The sequence below is a fragment of the Squalius cephalus genome, assembly GCF_949319135.1.
Source record: "Squalius cephalus genome assembly, chromosome: 2".
In the NCBI taxonomy this organism is placed as follows: domain Eukaryota; kingdom Metazoa; phylum Chordata; class Actinopteri; order Cypriniformes; family Leuciscidae; genus Squalius; species Squalius cephalus.
The window spans coordinates 5,755,977-5,780,468 of record NC_137123.1 but is presented as its reverse complement, the minus strand read 5'-3'; the positions used below and the strand labels follow the sequence as shown (position 1 = coordinate 5,780,468).

General features: G+C 37.0%; 1 protein-coding gene across 3 annotated transcripts; it reads left to right on the top strand.

The window, feature by feature from the left end:
- The first annotated feature begins 36 nt into the window (after positions 1-36).
- LOC307154467 (NLR family CARD domain-containing protein 3-like) lies at positions 37-23,957 on the top strand. Of its 3 annotated transcripts, none has more exons than XM_079864440.1 (7): positions 37-124; positions 8,189-8,390; positions 17,040-18,917; positions 19,122-19,295; positions 19,644-19,817; positions 22,116-22,162; positions 22,386-23,957. In XM_079864440.1, exons 2-7 carry the CDS (start codon positions 8,239-8,241, stop codon positions 22,913-22,915), a joined length of 2,955 nt encoding a protein of 984 aa, XP_079720566.1. In that variant the 5' UTR covers positions 37-124; positions 8,189-8,238; the 3' UTR covers positions 22,916-23,957. The 3 variants fall into 3 exon arrangements, with proteins under 3 accessions (XP_079720566.1, XP_079720565.1, XP_079720567.1); XM_079864439.1 differs by lacking the exon at positions 37-124 and adding an exon at positions 5,288-5,388; XM_079864441.1 differs by lacking the exon at positions 37-124 and adding an exon at positions 5,290-5,388 and having other exon boundaries at positions 17,043-18,917.
- The last annotated feature ends 535 nt before the right edge of the window (positions 23,958-24,492 follow it).

Below are 24,492 nucleotides of genomic sequence, written 5' to 3'. Positions count from 1 at the left end.
TTTGTTTATGGGTCTAGTTTCCAGGTAACTAGAATCACAACTGAAAGAGGAAGAAAAGAAGAGACGCAATTTTTAGGCTTTTAACCGGTCAACATTTGATAATTAAACAGCTACTTATCTTGCGGTAAGTTCAGAAATTATTTATATAACCACGTAGTTATCCAAATGAACTGCTATTTGTGTTTTATCTTCATTAGCCTACATGAAACTTCAATCCCAAAATAGCTCAATAGCTCTTTCAAAAACATGATTAAAGTGTTTACTTGAATTTTGATATGCATTTAGATTTACCTTTATTTTAAAAACAAATGCTGGTTTATATCCTGATATGTGTAGATCCTGGGTGAAAAGATCAAGATATTTCTTTACCAGGACACTTTTTAATGCACAGAAGTTATTTTCTAGTGTAATCAGACACAACATCAGTGATCATATGATTGTTGTTTCTGTTGCACAAAGAAACGAGGCACGCAATGGTTGTTGTTACATAAATAACGAACGCTTTTACCAGTAATGCAGGTGTGATGCATTCAGTGCAGTGCTGAACTTATATGTGTGTTTGCAGCGTTGAGCGACGCAATGGCCAATCAGAAGTGTGTTGTATTTGCATTTAGACTTGCAGTGTAAATGCAGATGAATAGACTTGAAAACTATTTGAAGGCTACATGCATGGATACTAATAATAGCAATATAAAAAAAAATATTAGCATTAATTATTTCATTATATGTATCTAAATTTTTTTTTCAAATGAATAAATAAAATAGGTAAATAGGAAGAACATGAAATGTACCTGAATAAAACAGAAATTCTGAACACAAGTAACTCAAGATGTCTGAGATGGACAATATTACAGAGGTCATAAATAATGTAAATAAAAAAGTCACGCATATACAGTATGTATACATTGTGACTAGAAGCAGATTCTTTGGGTTCGGGCCAAATTCCTCCCCCGGAGAGCACGCATAATCTTTAATCAGTTTAATATGATGTAAGTGTGAACTCGTGAAACTGCATTGATCTTCAACAGTGTACTGAACACTGAGTGAGACTCATGTTACCATCACATAGAGACAAAAAATTACTTTCTCTATTTTATTTAAAACAAATACTTGATTCGTTTACTGTTTATTCATTTAATTTCTAGCCTGCACTCCTCTGATCAATCTTGGAACGTCTGCGTTACAACACTCACGTTACTGCCAACTTAGGATGAAACACTTTGTTATATTCTTATTTCTGAATTGGTTTACATAACAGGTTAAAGTGTAAAAATGGTTTTGAACCAACATCACATTGTATTATTGAATCAATGCCTTTTTTGAAAGAAATGAAATAATTTTTTCAACATTAATTGCAGGTGCAAACATGATGCAGGGTTGCCAACTTTGGGACTTTGGCTGGAGTGAGACTCTGTAAAACATCAGTGCGTCCGTGTAACCCTAACCCTAATTTTAAAAACATCAGTCCTTGTTTACTTATATAGCCTAAACCCTGATTTATGAAAAAAAAAAGTTTTTTCAAAATGTACAATTCATTTATTGATTGCACTATAAAAAAATAAAGATAGAGGTGATTAAATAACAAACATGTAAAACAACAACATCAAAATAATAAAAAATCTCAAAACAAAAGGGACACATAATAGTTACTCCACCTCCCCTGAAAACCACAGCACAAGTTCCCCACATTAGGCCTGTTGTAGCCTGTAGTGGCAGTGTTGGCCTGCTTCACCACCTCTGCAGGAGCTCGTATCTGAAGCAGGGTTCAATCCGTTCATGGCGTCTGTCACGTGACAAATGAACGAAAGACTCGGAAAGTAATTATTTATGTTCCCTGTAAATTATTTTTGACTGCATTATAATGATTTCTTAATTCAGAATATGATAAAGACTGCGTAGGTGGATGTGTCCAGGGAATTTGGCTGTTAAAAGTATAACATTTAAAGCCCCTTAAATGAACGAAATGACTCGAAAAAAGATTCGTTCATTTTAATGAACGAGATCGAACAAACGAGTGAGTAAAATGATCCGAACTTCCCATCACTCACAGGGTGCCATCAAGTGACAGTCTGTTCCTGGTGTCAGTCTTGTTTAGGCCAATAACTGAAAAGGTTCGCTCAGCATCCGCATTTGACTGTGGTTTCGAACGGGATTTCGAAAAGCGCCCGTGAGTGAAAGGCACACATTTTGTTATCTGCTTACCTTGATTGTCATCCAAACTTTCAAACGTGCATCAGTAGGCTCCGACTCCGAACCTATGCTCTGAACTCTCTCTGGACTTCTCACACGCAACTGACGTCATGGGCGTCAGTTTGGTTTGAAATGTGCTGGGGACAGAGACGCATTCGGAAGTGCATTTTCAGAAGTGCTGGGTACAATGACGCATTCTTTTTTTTTTTTTCTCTTTCGCGCAGGTTATGTTTTGAAAGACGATGTCCTGTAGCTCAGGCACGGCCCCACTTTTCAACAGGCCCACCAAAAAAAAAAACTTTTACTATATTCTAATTTTGTCAATAATTATAAAAAAAAAAATCGCCAATAAGCTCATAATTTGTGCTAAAATAGTGTTTAGTTTTAAAAACCATTTTCAAAAGCTGGTTATATTTTGATGTTTCTGCGCAAGTTCAGCAGACAGTGAGGTTCGGGTTTGTTCCGATCAGAGCTCGTGAGTGGAGAGCGCATTTCTGAATATTCCCTCCGCTCGTTCATTCCGCAGGGTCGCTCGCTCAACCCAGATGTCCTGTTGCCTGGTTCGAAAATATGTGGAATAAGGGCTGCTTCCGACTAAAATTTTTTTCCTAGTCGACTAGTAGGCTAGTTGTTCATTTAAGTCATTCGTGGACAAATCGCCCCTTTATATTAATTTAATTACTTATATAGCCTACAGGATAATGAGCTTACGTAGGCTAATATAGCCGCACTCAAGTGCACGACCACACGCATAAAGCTTGCCACAAAAAAACGGTAAAAGTAATGATTATGAATGCGTCTAAATGTGTCTAAATACGCTGTGAATGTGAATGTGCATTATACGCTGAGTTTCGGTTCATTTATGAGACGAACTCCAGTTCACTCGCCGGCGCCTCCATGTCGTGATTCTGCTATATTTAGGCCTACTTCTTATTTATTAAATCCAGGCAATGGGTTCATGAAACATTGATTAAAATTAAGATATAATTAATACAAAACGAAATTCACTTTAAAGAAAGGCAGCTGTTCTGTTTGAGGTCTCTGTGAAAGTTTTAAAGCAGTCTTTTAGTACCGCTTTCAGAGCGCTCACGTCTGTAACCGAGAACTGACACGTTGTTTTTTCCCTCATAAATGCGAACACGGAAAATAAAATAAAATGAATATTATAATGTTTTTTTGTTGGGTCAGACAATGATTACCAAATTTCTTTCTCATATTGCTCCTCACAACCACTGAAAACGGTCAAAAAAATCGAACCAAAAGTCAAATTAATATATGGACGGAAGTTAAAAGTGATGGGTACAAAATTACTCATGACGAAATCTGGTGGGTACGCGTCCCCCCCGTCATCGACGCCTATGACTGACGTATATCAGGTGCAAGGTTTTCAGCGAATCAACGATCAGAATATACTGCAGTGAGAACGTTGAAGGCAGATATTACAGCTGTGGGCCTTAAACTTCTCTCCTGTCATTAATACGTTGTGGTCTAGTAATCAACAGAAAATTAACGGATTGATGGATTTTGGCGTGACATTTCTTGCGCGTGCGTGAGAGCGTGAGATTGATGCTGAAAGCGTGAGTGTCACGCCAGATGCGTGAGAGTTGGCAACCCTGCATGATGATGATGATTCAATGTGGTAAACATTGATTTAGCATTGTTTCAATGGTTGCTTGCTATCTGGGACATGTCAAGTCAAGTCATCTTCATTTATATAGCGCTTTTAACAATGTAGATTGTCTCAAAGCAGCTTTACAGAGATAAGCGTATAATTTAAGGCAACAGAGATTGTTTCGGCTGTACAGCAGAGTTAAGTTATTTCCATCTAAAGTTAGTTTTAATTGATTTGCTTCCGTCGCAATGATCATTTGTTATTAAATTAGGGGCTGCTAAGACGACATGATGTTTATACCGAAACATCATGTCGTCACGGGACATGATGTTTATACCGAATGAACTATATTTTCTGTACCGTAATGGAGTGGTGAATGACTATAAAAAGCTCAAATGTACCTCACTGAACCATGTAAAACTTTCCTGATTGTCTTCACTCTGAGAGCCCTATTCGGACGGGACTAGTTTAACATGGAGAGGTGGGGTAAAGTAATAATTACCAGAGCTTCTCTGTGATTTTAGTCCCGTCTGAATGTGCATCTCAGTGATCATTACGGACAATGTCAGTAAAGATTACGGCAACTACCTAAAAGGTCCGGAAAAATTACCTCAGGTAATGCTAATCCCGTTCGAATAGACACGCTGTAAATATTTCGTCTTTTCCTGTTTAAAAGTAGTTTTCCCGCGTTTTTTCAAGTATGGAGACGCTTGAAAAGGCATTCAGTTGCGTTCTAGACGCTGGGACGAGTCTGTGGCAAAACTCAAGTGTTTTCCACACACCATTCAGATCAGAAAGAAGATCGAAAGCACTTGTTAGAGGAACGAAACATCTTTTAGCGTAAGTGTTTAATACCAACACAATCCAATCTAAAGTTAATTAATACATCGTTCGACCGGACATAACTGTTTTATATATTTAAATATAGGTTGTTTGCGCACATGATATCAGGAAAGCAACACACACGACGACACGACATGAGGGTGACGGCGATGCGCAAATCGAGTTACTCCTCCCACTATCCCGTGCGAATTGGCCATTAATATTACAGATGTCCTGTGGTAAAATTACATTACTCCATCTACCCTTGCAAAGTTAATCCCGTCCGAATAGGGTCCTGAGACTGTGATGACGCTCTCCACCACTAGAGGGAGTTTATTTCTCATAGAGTGGATTTGACTAGAAGTGAAAGTAAAAGATGACAGAGATGCCATTCCGAGGATTTAAACTACTCTCTCTCTCTCTCTCTCTCTCTCTCTCTCTCTCTCTCTCTCTCTCTCTCTCTCTCTCTCTCTCTCTCTCTCTCTCTCTCACACACACACACACACACACACACACACACACACACACACACACACATGCACAGACACACAGGTATCAGATTACAGTCCTGTTGAATCTGTGATGACTCTTTGCGCCACTAGAGGGAGTGAGTTTGTTTTTCATATTAGTGGTGACAAAAAGACACACCTTTACCAGGTAAAAACACACGGTAGAAACGAAAGGAAACGAGTAGGAAGAGAAGAGACGCCATTCCTGGCTTTAAACCTTTAACTCTGGATGTTTAAACTGTGGCATATTTTGCGGTAAGTTCAGAACTCATTCTTCATGCAACCATGTAGTGATATTAAAATGAGCTGCTATTTATGTTTTTGCTCTTTTTTCGTGGAATTTAAAACACAAATCATTATATTTCGACCATAAATTATGTTTGATATCCTGTGATCTTTGTTTTAGCCTAATAATAATAATAATAATAATAATAATAATAATAGGTTTAGTTTTATATAACAATAGTTATAATACTAATAGTTTGTTTTAAATATTATACTGTAGTTTAAGTGTTCAAGTTCAACACAGCACAACAACAGTGCTGAATACTGCATTCAGATTATCACACCAGTATTAAACTTCACAAAATACTAAAGACTAATGTAAATTAAGTTTCAAAATGCCTATTGCATTACAGGGCACTATTACATTTATTTCAGACGGTGTCCAGTTTCCACTTCCTGCATTCACACACTGCTCTAGCAAACATTAAAAAAAGAATAAGGAAATGGTAAATGAAAGTACCTGAGTATAACAAAAATACCTGAACAACAATTCACAATGTTTGAAATGAAACAGCCGAACTGCAGTTGTGCTTTATTGTGTTTAAAGGGTTAGTTAATCCAAAAATGAAAATTATGTCAGTAATTTCTCACCCTCATCGTTTCGTTCATCTTCAGAACACAAATGAAGATCTGATTAAATCTGACAGCTTTCTGTCCTTCTCATTCAGATCCAATGCAACTAAATATAAAGTACATATAAATATTTCTTAATAGTAGCAGATTAGGGTTCTTCATAATGTAATTTCAACCAAATTTCTGTATAAAATATTAGTGGTGGCTATAATTTCTTTTTTTTTTTTTGAAGTAATTTACTTTATTTTTAATTGTTCCCTCTATCTACCTGATTCTGTAATGCCACATAGCCTTTACTAGGGTTTTACATTTAAAAAGGACTGTAAGCTGGATACATAAATTATACACGATAACTGAATATTTAAAATGAATAAATAATAAACAACAACATAAAATAAATGTAATTTAGTTCCAGTCCCTCTCTGATGTCTTTAGAATGGGTTCTCTCTGCAGATGATCGTTTTCTCATGTGAAATCCATGAGAAAAGTCTTTGTTTCTGTTTAAGTAAAATTAATTATGTTTATTATGGCCAAAATAATTAGTTATTAGTCACAGTTATGCTCAGTTTTAGTTTAGGTTTCCATCAGTCTGTTTAGTCACCTGTGTTCTTGTGTTCCTTTGTTTTCCTTGTAACTTTTCTCTTTTTGTTTTTCGATTTAGCTACTAATGAGGGTTTATCACATAGATCAAATACCTTGTTTAATGAACTTGAGCAACATTCTACCGTTTTTTTTTTTTTTTTTTTTTTGGTGTTTTATTCCCCCAATGCTGGCATTTTCTAATAATAATTCAAATGAAGTACTAGAAAAACATTGTCTTTGATTTCACACACACACAAAAAAACATCTTAAGGTTCTTATCTGTGATGAAGTTCTGTCCCATGAAGTTATGCAACCTGAAGAAAAACATTGAGTGCGCTGAAATATGTTGCTATGAAGAAAAACATTGAGTGCATTGAAATTTTTCTCTCTTCTTTAGCATTGTCCATTTCGTCTGAAAAAAAAATTAATAAAATAAATCCACTCCGCCACAGCATCCTTTTTAACCCATCCTAACTTATGCTTGCCTCCCAATTCACCCTAAGACGTGAATTAAATATCCAACCAAACTGTTTCTCAATAAGTACTAGTTTTGAGGTAGCTACCAAGAAACATAAGTTCTTCCCACTGAACCCAAACTGACTTCATGTCAGCTTTTCACCTTATATGTCAAACAGGTGAGCCTATATAGCGCCCTCTAATGCCTCATAATATTACTACACCATTCCATTCTTACATGGATGTAAAAAAAAAAAAAAAAAAAAACCTTACATCCTTTCCCTTCCATAATCAGTTTCAATGGATATGCATTTGTTCATCAGAGCTGTTCATCATTTAGTTCATCACCATGTGTATTTAAGTTCTTCATCTTCACTCATTCTTTGTCCGGTATTGTTGGTGTTTACTCTGCACTCTCGAGTTGTTCATTTCTGTTAATAAACCTTGTTACTATTATAACCTGCCTTCATATTCATCATCTTTGGACTTTAAACGTGACAGTATTATGAACGGACAGTGCCTTTCACAACAGTATACGGAAAGTTTAAATCATAAGATATAGCTCTAATGTTTATGTGACTAGGCATTTTTATGCATAAACCAAATATTTAGTGCATGTAACATGGATTGTAAGTTTTTTTGTTTTTTTTTGTTTACTTGCTTGGTGAAGAAGAGGAAAGAAGTTTATCAAGCTCTGTTTAATAAAATACATGTTCTGTTAAAAAAAAAAAAAAAAAAAAAAGACAGGGCAGCATAATTGATAGGAAACAATTTAATAAAGTTAGTAAAATGATATTAAGAAGAATATCAAATGTTCCTGCAGAGATTGTTGATAGTCTGTGTGATGATTCAGCTCAAGAAAATTAGATTTACTTTTCACAGTATTTTTTTCACAGATTTATGAACCATTTCAACATAAATGTGTTTATCAGGAGGATATGGGTCTAATTAGAACTATTATTATGAGAAAATCAGTTTTGACCATTATTTTCTTATATTACATTTATCTATTTTTGCATGTTATTATAATATGGGGGAAATAGTTAGATTGCAATGTCATGTAGATTAAGACTGTACTAACGTTGTAGTTTTTTACTTTTTACTTTGTTGTATTGAATAATTGTGCTACAGAATATAACTCTGTGTTTCCACAATAAAGGTCTGAAATCAGTCTCTCCTCACTCTTTTGGCAAATGAGAGAAGGAGAAAATGAGTCTTCATAAAGAGAGAGAAGATGAGGACTCTGCCTCTGAAACGAGTTCTCCATCTCCTGGATCCAGCTGTGTGTCTGTGCAGAGTGATCATTCCAAGACTAGAGATCCTCCTAAATTCAGTGATGCAGCAGTGACCTCTGACCCCAGGTGAGACACTGGCCATTTCAGCATTAACAGATGCTTTTATTAAAAGTGTTTTACAGTGTATTCCAGAAGCCTGCAGTGGGTGAGTGCTGATACTGTACCTTCACAGAGAAGCACAAAATCACTTTCCTGAAATTCCACTGTCACTGTCTTCCCAACTTTCCCAAACAGAGTCGCTTGCAGTTTTCAAGATGTGTATGAAGACTTCTATTGACTAAATCCTGTTAAACCACTAACTCTCTCTCTTTCTAGTAATGAATGTGTAATTTGCTTTAAATGGCTTTGTATAAAAAAAATCTGTTAAATTAGATTAACTTCAGTTAATCTAGACCAGAACATTTTAAAAGTTTTTTAAATGGTTTGAAGTAGTTTGAAGTTTAAAGTTGTTTAAAGTTTGAATGTTTTGAAGGCAATAGTCTATCATGTTGCTAGCATGATTTAACACACATTGCTAGCATGTTGCTAGCATGATTTAGCATGTTGTTAATATGATTAGCATGTTGTTTATATGATTAGCATGTTGCTAATATGATTAGCATGTTGCTGATATGATTTAAAGGGGTGGTATAATGCCCTTTTTCACAATATGTAAATTAAGTCTTTGGTGTCCCCAGAGTGTGTATGTGAAGTTTTAGCACAAACGCACCATTTTGTTTCTGTTCCTTTAAATGCAAATGAGCTGCTGCTCCAAGCGCAGAGGGCAGATCTTCAAGAGCTCGTGTCCTTTTACCACACACAGACATGCACTGAAAATTTAAGAAAGCTTTTAGCCTTTTATGTTCAAACCGGATTCAGACAATGATGGAGAGACTCAAGAAAAAGTGACAACATATAGAAGCAACAGGACATTTCTGAATGGTTAGTTGGTGAATTTATATAGCTTATGTGTAGTTATCTTCTAGTCATTGATTAGCATATTCTGTCATGATAATCTATAAATCGCGTTCCCGGGGGCGGGGTTTATGCAAATTCTAGGGTTGGTGATGTCACTAAACCCGGGAGGAAGCTTGTGTAGTCCCTACCAGCCGTTTGTTGTAGTCCTTAAAAAGCAATTTCTTTAAAATCAAATATCTCCCTTTGCTTTGAACTTTGAGCGTCATAACTTTGCAGATGTTGTTTATGCTCAAACAGCAACATTACACACTAACTAAAGTTAAAAAAGTGAAATCACAATCAATCACCCCTTTAACAAGTTGTTTGCTAGATTAGCATGTTGCTGGCATTATTTAGCATTTTGCTAGTATGATTTAACATGTTTCTAGCATGATTAAGTACATTGCTAGCATGAATTAACATGTTGTTAGCATGATTTAGCACATTGCTAACCCTAACCCTAACCCTCAGACTAGACCTTCAGACAGTTCTAACTTAGTGTGCTATATATTTTCTAATTGATCAGACTTATGTGTGGGCACACCAAAAGCAATGGGAAAGTGAATATTCCCATTTCGTTACTCGGTCTAGATTACTCGCAGGATGTTTCTTGTTTTTCGTGAATAAAAACATTGTGCGGTGAGGAGTGTCTTCACGCACATCATCAACATTTCTTTCTGACATTTTTTCCGTCATCAACCATGTTGGAGATAACTGCTAATGCTGCTTTGTACCTGTTGTGGAAGTCCCAAATATGACGGAAAGCTAAACGCTGATGTGTCTGGGTTCACAGAGGGTGACACAGGAGTGGATTTTCAAACCTCTCCCATCCCAATCCCACGAAAAAATTGGGGGAAAATCCCGTTTTGAAAAAAGACAGGCAGATTTTTTTTTTTAAGTTTTTTTTTTTTTTTTTTTTTTTAGGATACTATGCATCCTGATAAAGTTCCCTTGGCCTTTGGAATTAAAATAGCCCCACATCATCACATAGCATTCACCATACCTAGAGATTGGCATGGTTTTATTTCAGTTAGCCTAATAGCTGGTTTGATTTGCATTGAGAGATGATCTTATGGAAAGTACCCCATGCCAATCTCTAGGTATGGTGGGCTATGTGATGATGTGGGGCTATTTTAATTCCAAAGGCCAAGGGAACTTTATCAGGATGCATAGTATCCTAAAAATAAAATAAAAAAAATACTTAAAAATAAAAATCTGCCTGCCTCTATGGGAATTTAACATAGGGGTGTACACACTTATGCACCATGTATTTTAAGGAAGAACATTTATTTATTTACGATACATTATTCATTCACAAAGAAAATTGGTGTCCTTAAAGGTTGGATTTTTCCTAATTTTTTAAATTAAGGCATTAAGTTCAATTTCCAAAATATGATTTTTTATTCCTCTTTTTAGTCAACTTTAGCATGTGTGTATTAACTTATGCATTGCACTGTATATATATACATATATATATATATATATATATATATATATATATATATATATATATATATATATATTTCGGACTGCTTCTTCTGATAAACTGCAGCACAAGCAACTACGTGCAAGTGCAACTTTATATCATTGCTAAATTAACTGAAACATTCAATAAGGCACTGATTCTACACATAATTTACTACACAGGGCACAGCAGAAAGGCATCGCACAAAAAAACTAAACAAAAAAACTCTTGTAATGCATTTGCAGACATGCATGTTCAAATTAACTTTAAAAAATAGCACAGCCAATGGGCGAGCTAGACACTCTTCTGTGTTCACTGTGCAGCTGCACTGCATTTTAAATTATTAGCTTCAATATTCTTGAGGAAAGGAGTTTCCCACTGCATATTAGCTACGCAATACGAAGTGACCATTCTCGAAAGGGAACCTTGATTTTCCAATGTCTTCATGTACAAGTTGCACATGGGTCTTAGCTGGACAACCTCTTTGTATTCAATCACATTCCTAAGAATGTAATCCTTTACCACACAATACGACTTGTTATGTGCTGCTATCTTCTGTGCCTGCTTGTTTCTGCATGATAGATGATACTTAGCTTCCATTGCAAAAAGGTCCTTGTCCTGCACCTTGCGATAAAGAGCCTCTTTCTTTAATTCCTGTGCCCTAAGTTCAATAACTTTCCAGGCTGGTTCCTTGTGTTTCCAACCCTGAAACTTTGTAAGCTCTTCAGTCTTGCCCTTGAACTTGGATTTTTTTTTGTCACAGAAAATGTACTGATTGGGAAACAAGAAGCAACACCTTCTTGGTGCTCCTTCAGATTGAATTGACAAAGATTTGACATGGCGCAGAGAGTCCTTTTTTAATGATGATGATTCACCAGATGTAGAAGCCTTTGACACTTGTAAACAATCTATTTTCCCTGTAAAGTTTTTATAGCAGTATCGGTGATATCAAATTGTATCCAAAGGCAAGTCCTCTAATGTTAATGGAATCTGTTCACAAATATCCATCATGTGGTATGGTGAACTGGCTGCTTCACAGAGTCTCATATCTCGGATACTGTGTAGATATGATAGCTTCTCGCTTTCCGAAAGCCTGTAATTTAAAGTAAAAACTGTTGAAAAATTACTTATGACCTAGTTATGACTACAAAGTAGGGGTGTGCAAAGCAGCCGGTATTTGTATCTGTATTTGTTGAGGGGGGAAAAGTATTTGTATTTGAATTTGAATTTGTATTTGAATTTGTAAATTCAAAATAGGTGTAAAAATCCAGTTTTTTTGCATTACACTTCTAATTTACGTTATAGTGTAAGTATTATTAATTATATCCATTATAATAATTATGGATATGCAATATTGGTTGATGTTTTTCCATAAATCCAGCAATGAACATGTAACAAGGAACGTCATTGAAAAGAAAATAACATAACAGCCATTACCTACGTTAACGTTAATCTGTCAACATCCTATTGTCTAAATTACCGAGCTAACAGAGCTACGCTGCCGTGCAAAGGCAAAAGACCTTAACTTCGATTTTGGTCAAAATTAGTTATTGCCATTTTTGGAACAATGGACATCAGTTTTATCATGTGGAAAAATATATTGAGTCAATTTTGTTCTTTTCTGCTAAAAATAAGATGTTGTTTTTGTCATAACTTCCAAAAGCAGAGGTAAAGCAAAGGCAGAAGCCCTTAACATCAGTTACGGTCTTTTAGCTTTGTTCCGCTGCACTCTAGAATGCTGGAATCAAGTTACAGTTGGAGTTAAGGCACTCTGCCTTTGTTTTACCAACGTAAAATTTTTGCCGCACTGAAGTTACGGTGTAACGTTAATGCCTATATGTAATTGAAGCACTTTTGCCACAACCATTAAATAAATAAAGTGAAAATAAAATAGTTGCAGTGGTTGTTCTTTAACTTTATCTAGCATTAAGAATGGCCTATCCTCGCGGGAAAATGATGGTGGAGATGGCTTTGAAACGCAAACACCAAGATCAAGGTAACGTTAAGGATGATATGGATACATGAAGAATTTTTTTTTTTTAGATATGCAATTTAACTTACTTCAGATTTTGTGAAATTCAGCTAGGATACTGGTAGCCTAGTTAGCTAGCTAGCGATGTAAACTTGGGCTAACTATTCCTGATCCAAAAATAGCCTAATGTTACATAATAGATGGTGTGTCAGCTGTAAGACACCATAAATCAAAGCCTGGATACTATCCATCCAGCCAATCTGACAGTCGATGCACTCACTGACAGAAAACAACGCGAGTGGGTTGGGGACGCCTCACGATAAGTAAGGGGAGGAGAAAACATTACCACGCAAACAAACGAACCCAGCAGATATAACTTAGATTGCAGCTTACCTTTTTTTAACATGGTCAAACTCAAAATCCATGGAAAACGACATCCACTGAGAAGACAATCCATTGTTTAAATCCATCATGTGCCGGCTGGCTATACCTAATCTATCAAAGTGCAAGTTGTCCGGAGGTTGACATTTTAAGTGTCGCTGTGGGTAGGCTATTAGTAGGCAGACGTCCGGTTAAACAGTTAAAATTAGGGTGACCAAACGTCCTGTTTTCCCAGGACATGTCCTGTTTTCACGTCTTGTCCAGGCCGTCGTGGCTGTTTTTTTTTTTTTAATAAAGTGATGAAAATGTCCTGGTTTTCATTATTTTTCATTGGGCCGTTAAGCATATACTTTAAATTTACTGGTGCTTATCTTTGCACGCACAACATTTGAAACCGGCTAATCAGCGCGTTCCTCAATCCGCAACCCGCAACAGCAAGCAGAGAGCACGTCAGAAAACAGAGGCCTGTGTGTGTGTGTGTGTGTGTTCATCTCATATTTGTGAAAGGTTACTTTAATTTCTTAAAGTGTTATTTTACTTAAATTAAGAACACCGATAAAGTTTTAAAACGATCCAGTACAGGTAGCCTTCTCATTATTTTTTATTTTGTAATATTCTTGATGTAATATTAAGCCTTCTAAACAGAACTCACTAAATGTTATTTTAAGACTATCATTGTTATCATAGAAATGTTTTTATAGAGTGATAAAAGTCAAAATGGTCAGTAAATTAGAAGTTAAGGTACTTTGCCTTTGTATGAGCCATTATTGTTTTGCAGATAATGCAAAGGCAGAATGCAGTAACTTCCGAATAAGGGTCAAAGGTCAAGTTTGAGCTCAATTTTTTTTTATGTAGATAAATATATTCATTATGACAACTACTTGGCAAATTTTCAGTGTCCTACCTATCATACAATTGGCTGGACAACAAAAAAACTTTAAAGTCATTTTTCTCAGTTTCACACTCTGGTGAGTTAAGGTCTTTTGCCTTTGTAGGGCAGTACTAGTGTTGTCACGGTACCAAAATTTCAGTATTCGTTACCAATACCAGTGAAAATCCACGGTTCTCGGTACCAAAGCTTAAAGCTGCAGTCGGCAAGTCTGGCAGATTGAGTGGATTTAGCCAAAATTTTGAATGTTTACAACTCTCATGCCCCTCCCCCACTACCAACGAGCACCCGCCCATCGTCAGTGCATGTGTACCTGATTTTCTGTGAACGCGCGCGTCTCTTCAGCATCGATCAACACCATGGACTCGGAGGTAGGCTGCCCTGGCTAATCTATCCATAGATAGCAATAACCGAGGAATTGGAAGCTTGTTAGTAGATTTTCTCTCCGCCATCACGCTTCGTACAATCTTCAGGCGAACTTTAGGCATGTCGTGTGCATGTGATATTGTAATGTGCGCGCCTGCGCGAGGGAGGGGGGATCTGTGGCGTGTGCACGAACAGTGATTGACAGTCAGATCTCACACCTCCCTGCGCTGATTGGACCCGATGAGACGGGAGCGGTGGATTTTTGCAAAACAAATAACACGCTCCAGGTGGAGTTAGAAGCTCCGTTTTTTTTCTAAAACCTCCTTATTTATGTTGTTCTGTCGGATTATAGTGTCGATTTCACTGAATATGACCAAAAAAATGTTGCCGACGGCAGCTTTAATTTAGATTAAAATCACGGTTACAAAGATGGAAACTGTAGTATTAAAAACACTTTACAATAAGATTCCATTTGTTAGATAACATTAGATAAAATGACCTAACAATAAACAATAGTTATATACTGTCGCAATTATTCTCCTTGGGGTTAATTTAAAAATACATTTTTAAAATCAAAAGTTAACATTATTTATGTTAACATTATTTAATGCACAGTGAATGAAGTGAACAAACATGACCAATCAAGTGTTTGTATTAAATAACATTCACAAACATTCACTCAATGCGTTGATGTTAGATAACACATTAAGTAATGTTAATGAACGGTATCTTATTGTAGTGTTACCAAACTATACAGGAGATAAAATGTGTTTTATTTGACTTGACTGTACTTTTATTTAATCCAAAACTGCAATCATATTTAATTTTAAAAGGTCTTTTTAAACCCGCTAAGAGTTATCCAGCCAAGAATAAGCCTAGAACTGCTTTTCTGACGGACTGATATTAATGACGGCTTTTTATTTCATTTCTCATCTCCATAAATGTATCTAAAGCTAATGCAAGGGCTAGAAGTCAATTAATTCTTTGCTGATACTTCCTCGTCATCATGGAGAGCGCAGTTCGCACCGCTTTCTCCTTTCCACAAGCACTTGCTCTCTTGTGGCATCTGTCGGCCCCTTATGACAACGTGACATTAGCCTAATCCAAAATATTTCCATATGTGGCTCTTTCCTCCTTTCTTATCAACAAGTGGATTTACAGCCACCACATCAGCAGCACCGCCGGTCGCCATGTCTCATGAGGAAACGCAACTTTTTGATATAAAGTTTTTCTTGTTCCCGAATACAAATATTTTTAAAGTATTTGTTCGAAATAAGTATTTGTAAAAAACACATTATTTGTGCCTTTCCAAATACCGTATTCGGGTTCGGCTCCACCCCTACTACAAAGGTATATCTTAATTATAGTTTCAAATACTTACTGAAATTGTTCCAAAAGAGAGAGCAGTGGGAGATGGCGATCTGCAGGTACCAACCAACGGCCACCAACTGCCAACTGCAAAACCCCAACATTCCCAAACTGGCAGTTAGTCAACTTTTTGGACCTTTCTGGAATTTTTTTTTTTTTTTTTTAGTTAATTTGCTTTGTTTTGTTTACTTCAAAAGTAAAGCTATTTTCAATTTCTTCAGGTTCAGGATAGGTGCAGTAAAAGGTTAAAATAAACCCCATTTCAGGCTGCTATTAGTATAATAAAAACGTTGTCAAATTAGCTTTTTTTTTTTTTTTTTTTTGTTGTTTTTGACCATAGATGGTCAAGATGTTGTAAAATATAACAAATAACAATTTCCCTGGGTCAGAATTGTATAGAAAAATGTGTCCATTTGTCTCTGTGAGTTGTTTACATCAAATGTTATGCCACTTTATATCATATTTAGATTTTTCGGGTTTGATGCAAAGGGTTAAAAATAAAGCATTTTGAACATTATTTCAGCTTGGTACCCAATTTAATCTTAAAATAGACACTTGAATCATTTAAAATAACAGGTCTATGTGCTTGAGAAAACGAAAATATAGTTGATCCTCTACACATCTTTGGCCATTTTTTGCTATTTTTGTCCAGAAATAGGGTCAATATGTTGTCAAATGTAAAAATAGAACCATTCCATTAAATTCCTAGGGTCAGAATTGTATGGAAAAATGTGTTCATTTGTCTCTGTATGTTGTTTACTTCAAATGTTATGCCACTTTCTACATCATTTTTTGATTTTTCGGGTTCCGGTCGGGTGCAGCAAAGGGTTAAAAATGAAGCCTTTGGGACATTATTTCAGCTTGGTACCTGGCAGATTCTGAAAATAGACACTTTAAAGATTTTAAAAAATCAGGTGACATAAAAAAAGCCGGGGGGTGTGTGTGGACCCCTATTTCCATCTAGACTAATATATATATATATCAGTATCAGCAGGAGGAATAGACAGAGATCAGAGTCTCCGGAACCCAGCGGTGTGTCTCTGAAGACTAACACATCCTTGATACAACCACTTGAATTCAGTGATGGACCAGTGATCTCTAACCCTCCTTTAGTATAAACATTAACTTGCTTATTTACTTTTGTGCATCTCAGACAAATATTATAATTTAAGAAACTCAATAAAATAACACCAAATGTAATCCAAAAATGGATTATACAACATATGCACTCGAAAAGGGACACCAAAGTCATATCCAGTAACTGATATATTGATGATATTTCTGATGCTCATTGTAATTACTGTAATTGTCATTTTTGCTGCTTTTTTATTTTTTCAGTAGGAGTAAGATACGTGATCTGAACAGATCTGTGCCATTCTCTACATCTGAAGCAGTCCTGCAAAAACACTCACTGGAGACTGGAGACTTGCAGAGAGTCAAAGACCAGCACAAATTTTTTTTTTTTGAGAGATTATTTGAGGGACCACAACACCAAGAGAATGAAATGCTCCTGAACAGGATCTACACACAGCTCTACATCATAGAGGGAGAGAGAGAAGGAGTGAATGAAGAACATGAGGTTTTACATATGGAGAAAACAGCCAGAACACAACACTCACAAGACACTCCAATCTACTGCAATGAAATCTTTAAAGTCTCACCTGAACCAGTATGTGAGGAGAAAGACCAAATCAAGATTGTTCTTACTAAAGGCATCGCTGGAATCGGGAAAACCGTCTCTGTGCAGAAGTTCATTCTGGACTGGGCTGAGGGAAAAGCCAATCAGGATGTAGATTTTGTGTTTGTGCTTCCATTTCGAGAGCTGAACTTGATCCAAGATCATCAGTACAGTCTTCATAGATTTATTGTAGACTTTCATCCTGAACTTCAAGGTCTGGACTCAAAGATTTATGAAGAGTGTAAAGTTGTGTTCATCTTTGATGGTTTGGATGAAAGCAGAATCACACTGATGTTTTCAGACACTCAGAAAGTTTCTGATGTGACTGAGACTTCATCAGTGGGTGAGTTGATGTCAAACCTCATTAAAGGAGAGCTGCTTCCCTCTGCTCTCATCTGGATCACCTCCAGACCAGCAGCAACCAATCAGATCCCCTCCAAATACATCCACCGTCTGACAGAGATTCAGGGGTTCAATGAGCCTCAGAAGGAGGAATATTTCAGGAAGAGAATCAGTAATGAGCAGCAAGCCAGCAGAATCATCTCACACATCAGAAGAGCAAGAAGCCTCCACATCATGTGCCACATACCCGTCTTCTGCTGGATCTCATCCACTGTGCTTCAAAAGCTCCTGAAAGAAGATCTGAGTGCAGAAATCCCTCAAACTCTGACTGAAATGTACATCCACTTCCTGCTGATTCAGATCAACGTGAGGAATCAGAAGTATGAAGAGAGAGATCCAGAGAAACTCCTTAAGTCCAACAGAGAAGTGATTGTGAAACTTGCTGAAGTGGCTTTCATACAGCTGATGAAGGGCAATGTGATGTTCTATGAGGAGGACCTGAGAGAGAGCGGCATAGACGTCACTGACGCCTCAGTGCAATATGGGATTTGCACTGAGATCTTTAAGGAGGAATCTGTGATTCATCAGAGGAAAGTCTACAGCTTCGTTCACCTGAGCGTTCAGGAGTTTCTTGCTGCTTTTTATGCATTTTACTACCATGTGAGCATTACCATGGAGAGACTGAAGAATTTTGCCTCAGTACAAAATTTGCTTAAAGGAGCAGTAGATCAAGCCCTTGAGAGTGAGAACGGACAGCTGGATCTGTTCCTGCGGTTCCTGCTGGGTGTTTCACTGGAGTCCAATCAGAGACTCTTACAGGATCTACTGACACACACACAGAGCAGCTCAGAGAGCATCAGGAGAACCACACAGTACATTAAAGAGAAGATCAAAGATGGACATGGACTCTCCGCTGAAAGATCCATCAATCTGTTCCTCTGTCTGCTGGAAGTCAAAGATCAGACTCTATCCAGAGAGATTCAGGAGTTTGTGAAATCAGACAAAAACTCAGAGAAGCAACTCTCTTCAGACAAACACTCAGAGAAGAAACTCTCTCCTGCTCAGTGCTCAACAATCGCCTACATGCTTCAGATGTCAGAGGAGGTGCTGGATGAGCTGGACCTCAAAAAATACAACACATCAGATGAGGGGAGAAGAAGACTGATACCAGCTGTGATCAACTGCACTAAAGCTCTGTGAGTGTTTAATCCATAAATTACAAAGAGTTATCTCTAAATAGGATTATAGTTTCTGTTTTTGTGTCAAGTAAATATAATATATCATTTACATAATTTATAATTTACTCAGTTTTAGCATTCATTTTAATCTGAATTAATGTTTATGTTGGTGTTTTTGAAATGCCACTTATGGAAACAGGTTAAGGTTGTTGTTTTTTTCAGTCTTGCTAGCTGTAATCTCACTGCTCAGCAATGTGAAACTGTGTTACCGGCTCTACAATTCTCAAACTGTGTCCTGAGAGAGCTGGATCTGAGTAACAATGACCTCCAGGATACAGGAGTGAAGCTACTCTCTGATGGACTGAAGAGTCCAAACTGTCAGCTGGAGATACTGAGGTGTGTAACATTTGATAGTAGATATTTTGGATGCCCAGTACTTTTTTATTCAAGCAAGGAATATTTTGTGTTAATTGTGATTTAAGCATAAAAATGGGTAAATTATCGCTGATCACTGATCGAGGATGGTCTGAACTTTCTGGGTGGCGATTTAAACTGTTTGTATAGAATTGTACGTTTGTTAAATTAATTGATAATTCCAGAACCTATTATGTCTTTCATCAGATCCTTTCCATTTTTATACTCAGATATCTCCCTTATCTCTTATTTAGTATATATCTCTGTGGGTTGTCTGACTGTTAATGTGTGTTTTTATCTGAATGTGTATGTATTTCTGTGTGCCTGTAGGTTGTCAGGCTGTATGGTGACAGAGGAAGGCTGTGGTTATGTGTCTTCAGCTCTGAGTTCAAACCCCTCACACCTGAGAGAGCTGGATCTGAGCTACAATCACCCAGGAGAATCAGGAGTCCAGCTGCTCAACGACAAACTAAAGGATCCAAACTGCTCACTGGAGACACTTGAGTATGTATAAAGGAAGATTACTAATACTCTTAACTTCAGTTGGGTGAAATTAGTTGAACTACCAGCAATGATGATGCACTTTGCATAAGAAATCAAGAATTAATTTATGAAGAATTAACATAAAATTTGAATCCAATCTTGGTGTGACGACTTTGTCTTGAAAACAACACCACAACTTATTGTTGCACTTGTGTGCAGTTCTTCAGGAAATTTCCAGCATCTTGAATTTGCCACAAGATTCCAAGATTAATGATGGTGACATCAGGGTTTCACTTTATTTTGATGGTCCCTTTAACACATTCTGTTGACTGTAAGTAACGTTGCACCTACATGTCTACTGACTCTAATTAGAGTGTTAGTAGTGTATTAATAGACTGGGTTAGGGTTAGAATAAGCTGACATGTAGTTGCAAAGTTACTTATAGTCAGTATAATATCTGTTTGAGGACCATCATAATAAAGTGTTAGCAGATATTAAGCAGACAGTCTACTAATACTCTAATAATGAGAGTTAGTTGAAATGTAGTTGCAAAGTTACTTATATTCAACAGAATGTTCAAAAGGGACCATCAAAATAAAGTGTTACCGAGATGGGTTATCTGTGTGGATCATACTGTCTAATGTCAGACTCCTTTTTCATGCAATAAAAAAAAAGCAATGGATAATTACAGTATTCACAAAAGGGATGTTTTGAAATCTAAATTTGATATTTTGACAAATGTATATATTGATAAAAAAATATTAATTCAAATTGATATATTTGGTTTAGAGTGCGGATCGGGCCACATTTTCTGTCCAAGCCCGGCCCACGTCCGACAGAGCAGTAACCGAATCCGACCCGAGCCAGACAGGCATTAAGATATTTATGTCCGAGCCCGACCCGATTTCATTTTCTCATTTTTTTCTCATACTAATGACACATGTACGTTTGTTTGTGTGGAAAGCCCGCTTTTATTAAGCAACTGTTTGAAGGCATTCGTAAATGTCAACAGATGAGCGCATCAGTGCACACGTGGCAACAAGCGCACGTTTACACAGGCCCGCACATTATGCACGTGTTTCGTTGTCACAGCTACATAAACAAATTTCCGCACACAGGAAGATGGATGTTAGGGTAATATTTTAAAATTATTTTAAATCACAAAAACAAACCTTTGCATCAAGTGAAACAGGCCCATTGGCTACCTACATAATAAGCTGTTTTAAATTTAAAATGTTCAATACCTTATCGCGCTGATGTGACTGAGCCTGACCTGAACCCGAACATAATTTCTAAATATCTGTCCGAACCCGGTATCCATCCTCTAATTTGGTTACCTATATTTAGACTAACTATAAGTAACTTTTCAACTACATGTCAACTAACTCTCATTAGATTATTAGTAGACTGTAGTAGACTGTCAGTAGACTGTTATCTTATGGTTAGGTGTTAGGGTTCGGGTTAGGAGAATAAGTTGACTAGTAGTTGCCAAGTTACTTATAGTCAGTAGAATGTCTGTTGGGGGACCAACACAATAAAGAGTTATCAGATATTAAGCAGACAGTCTACTAATACTCTAATGACAGTTAGTTGACATGTAGCTGCAAAGTTACTTATAGTTAGTAGAATGAGTAAATTGGACTATCAAAATAAAGTGTTACCATATATTTATTTTGTATTTTAATGCCACTCATTGTGGAATAATCTACCTCAGGCAAACAGTAGGTGTCAGCAGAGAGAGAGCAATGTAGAACAAGAGAAGAAGCCTTCAGGCAGTGTTGCGCAGTTTTGGGCAATTTAAAAAAATGCAGTCACAGGAAAAAATACAGTTATTTACAGAGACAATACTTATATAATGCATCAAGGTCACCAAAAAGTTTAACTGTACACAACAAAAAACAAAAAAAACATCCTTTTACTAATGTGTGTTGATCCTTTGAATGAAGACCTGGAAACCTCAGGACTGCTAAAAAAAGAGAAAGTGAAGGAGAGATGGAATGAAAGGCACGTTTCATTTCACTTCACAACCTAGAAGTTACGTGTGTTTCTCCCACATAGGGAGTTGTAAGGCAGGTTAATTGAGTTTGGCATCACTTGAAACTAGACATATTTCTGCACATTTAAAGTATCCTTGTTTGCTTTTGTACACTTGCATAAAGTATGTTCCTGGAATAAAACTAACCCTTGGTAGACCTATTTAACTCTATATAGTTGTATAGATAAAGCTTAGATAAAGCTTAGTTGCTGCTGACTGATATTTTTGCATTTTCTTGCACACCTTTAATGAAACATTTGTGGTTTATTTTTGTCTCTCTCAAGTGTGGACCATGGAGACCCCTTTAGAATCACACCAGGAATGAGAAAATGTAGGTCTCTCTCTCTCTCTCTCTCTCTCTCTCTCTCTCTCTCTCTCTCTCTCTCTCTCTCTCTCTCTCTCTCTCTCTCTCTCACACACACACACACACACACACACACACACACACTCACTCACAAACATTTACTTAACTATCTAAATAGGCACATTGCATAAACTTCAATTGTATTTACAAACCTCCTTCATGTTGTTCTCATGTCTCTTCTTGTGTTCAGATGCCTGTGATCTCACACTGGATCCAAACACAGCACATGTTAACCTCTCTCTGTCTGAGGACAACAGAAAAGCAACACATGTCAAGGAGGAGCAGTCCTATCCTGATCGTCCAGAGAGATTTGATGACTTTGAGCAGGTTCTGTGTGGAGAGAGTCTGACTGGACGCTGTTACTGGGAGGTTGAATGGACTGGATTTAAGGCAGATATAGCAGTGACGTATAAAGAACTCAGCAGGAAAAGAGGGAATGACTCTTGGTTTGGATGCAGTGATAAATCCTGGAGTCTGTACTGTTCAGCTAATGGATTCACTTCCTGGCACAACAATGTGAACAATAATGTACCTGTACCATCACCCTTTTCTAACCGAGTAGGAGTGTATGTGGACGTGTCGGCCGGCACTCTGTCCTTCTACAGCGTCTCTGACACACACACACTCACACACTTACACACATTTAAAGCCACATTCACTGAACCCATATATGCTGGATTTGGTGTGTTTGAGTCCTCACTGTCACTGTGTCAGATTTAACAACCTGCTGTGAGAAACACCTGAGACACACACTTGTTACTTGTAAACTAGCTTTTAGCGCATCTAATTGCTTGTGTATGTCTAATGCAATTATATTTCAATTTGATGCATCATTGCACAATACATATAAAAAACACACACACACACTTATTTCCATTAAAGTGCAGAGTGTGTGTGTGTGTGTGTGTGTGTTCATCCAAGGACTGTGTTTGCAAAGACAGATACACACATTTCTCTGTTTTGATGTAGATAAATTGCTGACTACTGGCATGTCGACATTAAATGATTTCTAGAGCTAGTTAGAGTAAAGCTTGAGTATATTCATGAGATTGAGTTTATTCAAGATCTTATAAAAGCTACTGTAGATGTCGTCACTGTTTCAGAGGATCCACAATCTCAGCTTTATCCTGCTGTATTATTACAAACTCTTACTGTTAGGTCAATGCGTTTTCTCTCTGTTCAATTAGATGATGATGATAATTATTTATATTATCATGACTGTAATGAGAAAATGTTCGGCAGCACTGATTTATACATTCAAGAATTTCGTTGTTCAGTCATTTTTTGTTCGCTCTGTTTAACACTATTCTCTTTTTTTAAATTCTTATATAACTACATTTCTGAGCAGTTCATATGTTTGATTTTGTTTTTTGTCACCTTGACGCATTCTTACATTTTTTAAGTTTTCTGTTTTATATCTTTTATATTTTTGTTCCTGTATTTTGGATTTTTCAAAATATTTTGCCAGGTAAGCTAAATATTAATAAGCTAAATTCAAGTTGAATAAATGTCAAAATATAAATGAATATGACTGAATCAAGCTGACTTCATAAGGTTGTATTAGTTATAGTAACAGGTGAAAATCTCTTTACTGTAACATCTGTAGCCTACAGTGTAACTCTGGGTTAGTGGTTTTCTTCATTAAATCTTTGCACATAATGAATCACATTGACTGTGTGTCATGTTACATCTGTAAAGTTGAGATTGAGGACTGAGAGATTCAGACACTCAACATTGAGATGATGTTGTGATTAGTGTGTATTTAAAGCAGACGTCACACACTCACACGCTGTCTGCTCTCCTCTATTTCATGTGTCTTTCTGATTCTCAGTCTGTTTTCATTCTTCATTGGTTCCTCTCTCATGTCCTGAATGGATGTGTAGTTTAACAGGGGTCTCTGTGAGTTTGTGTGTCCAGGACAGTCATCTCTCTGTGGGACATAAGCGGAGTCTGTCCCTGTTCTGTCTGGATCATCTGACCGCTGTGAGCCATGAGGGAGAGAACACTGACACCAGGGGCGTAGTTTGTGGGGGGGTTGGGGGGGAGATAACCCCCCCAATATTTAAATCTATGCATTACAACCCCCCCAATATTTATACCATGATCACATGAAAAATATGCAGACCCAAATTTCAACCCCCCCAATGTTCAAACCAAATCTACACCCTTGACTGACACACACAAAAAACACAGAAGAACATGACTGCAAGGTAACACACACACACACACACACACACACACACACACACACACACAGAGACAGACAGTAGCGAGGATAAATGCTCCTAAGGAGTTAC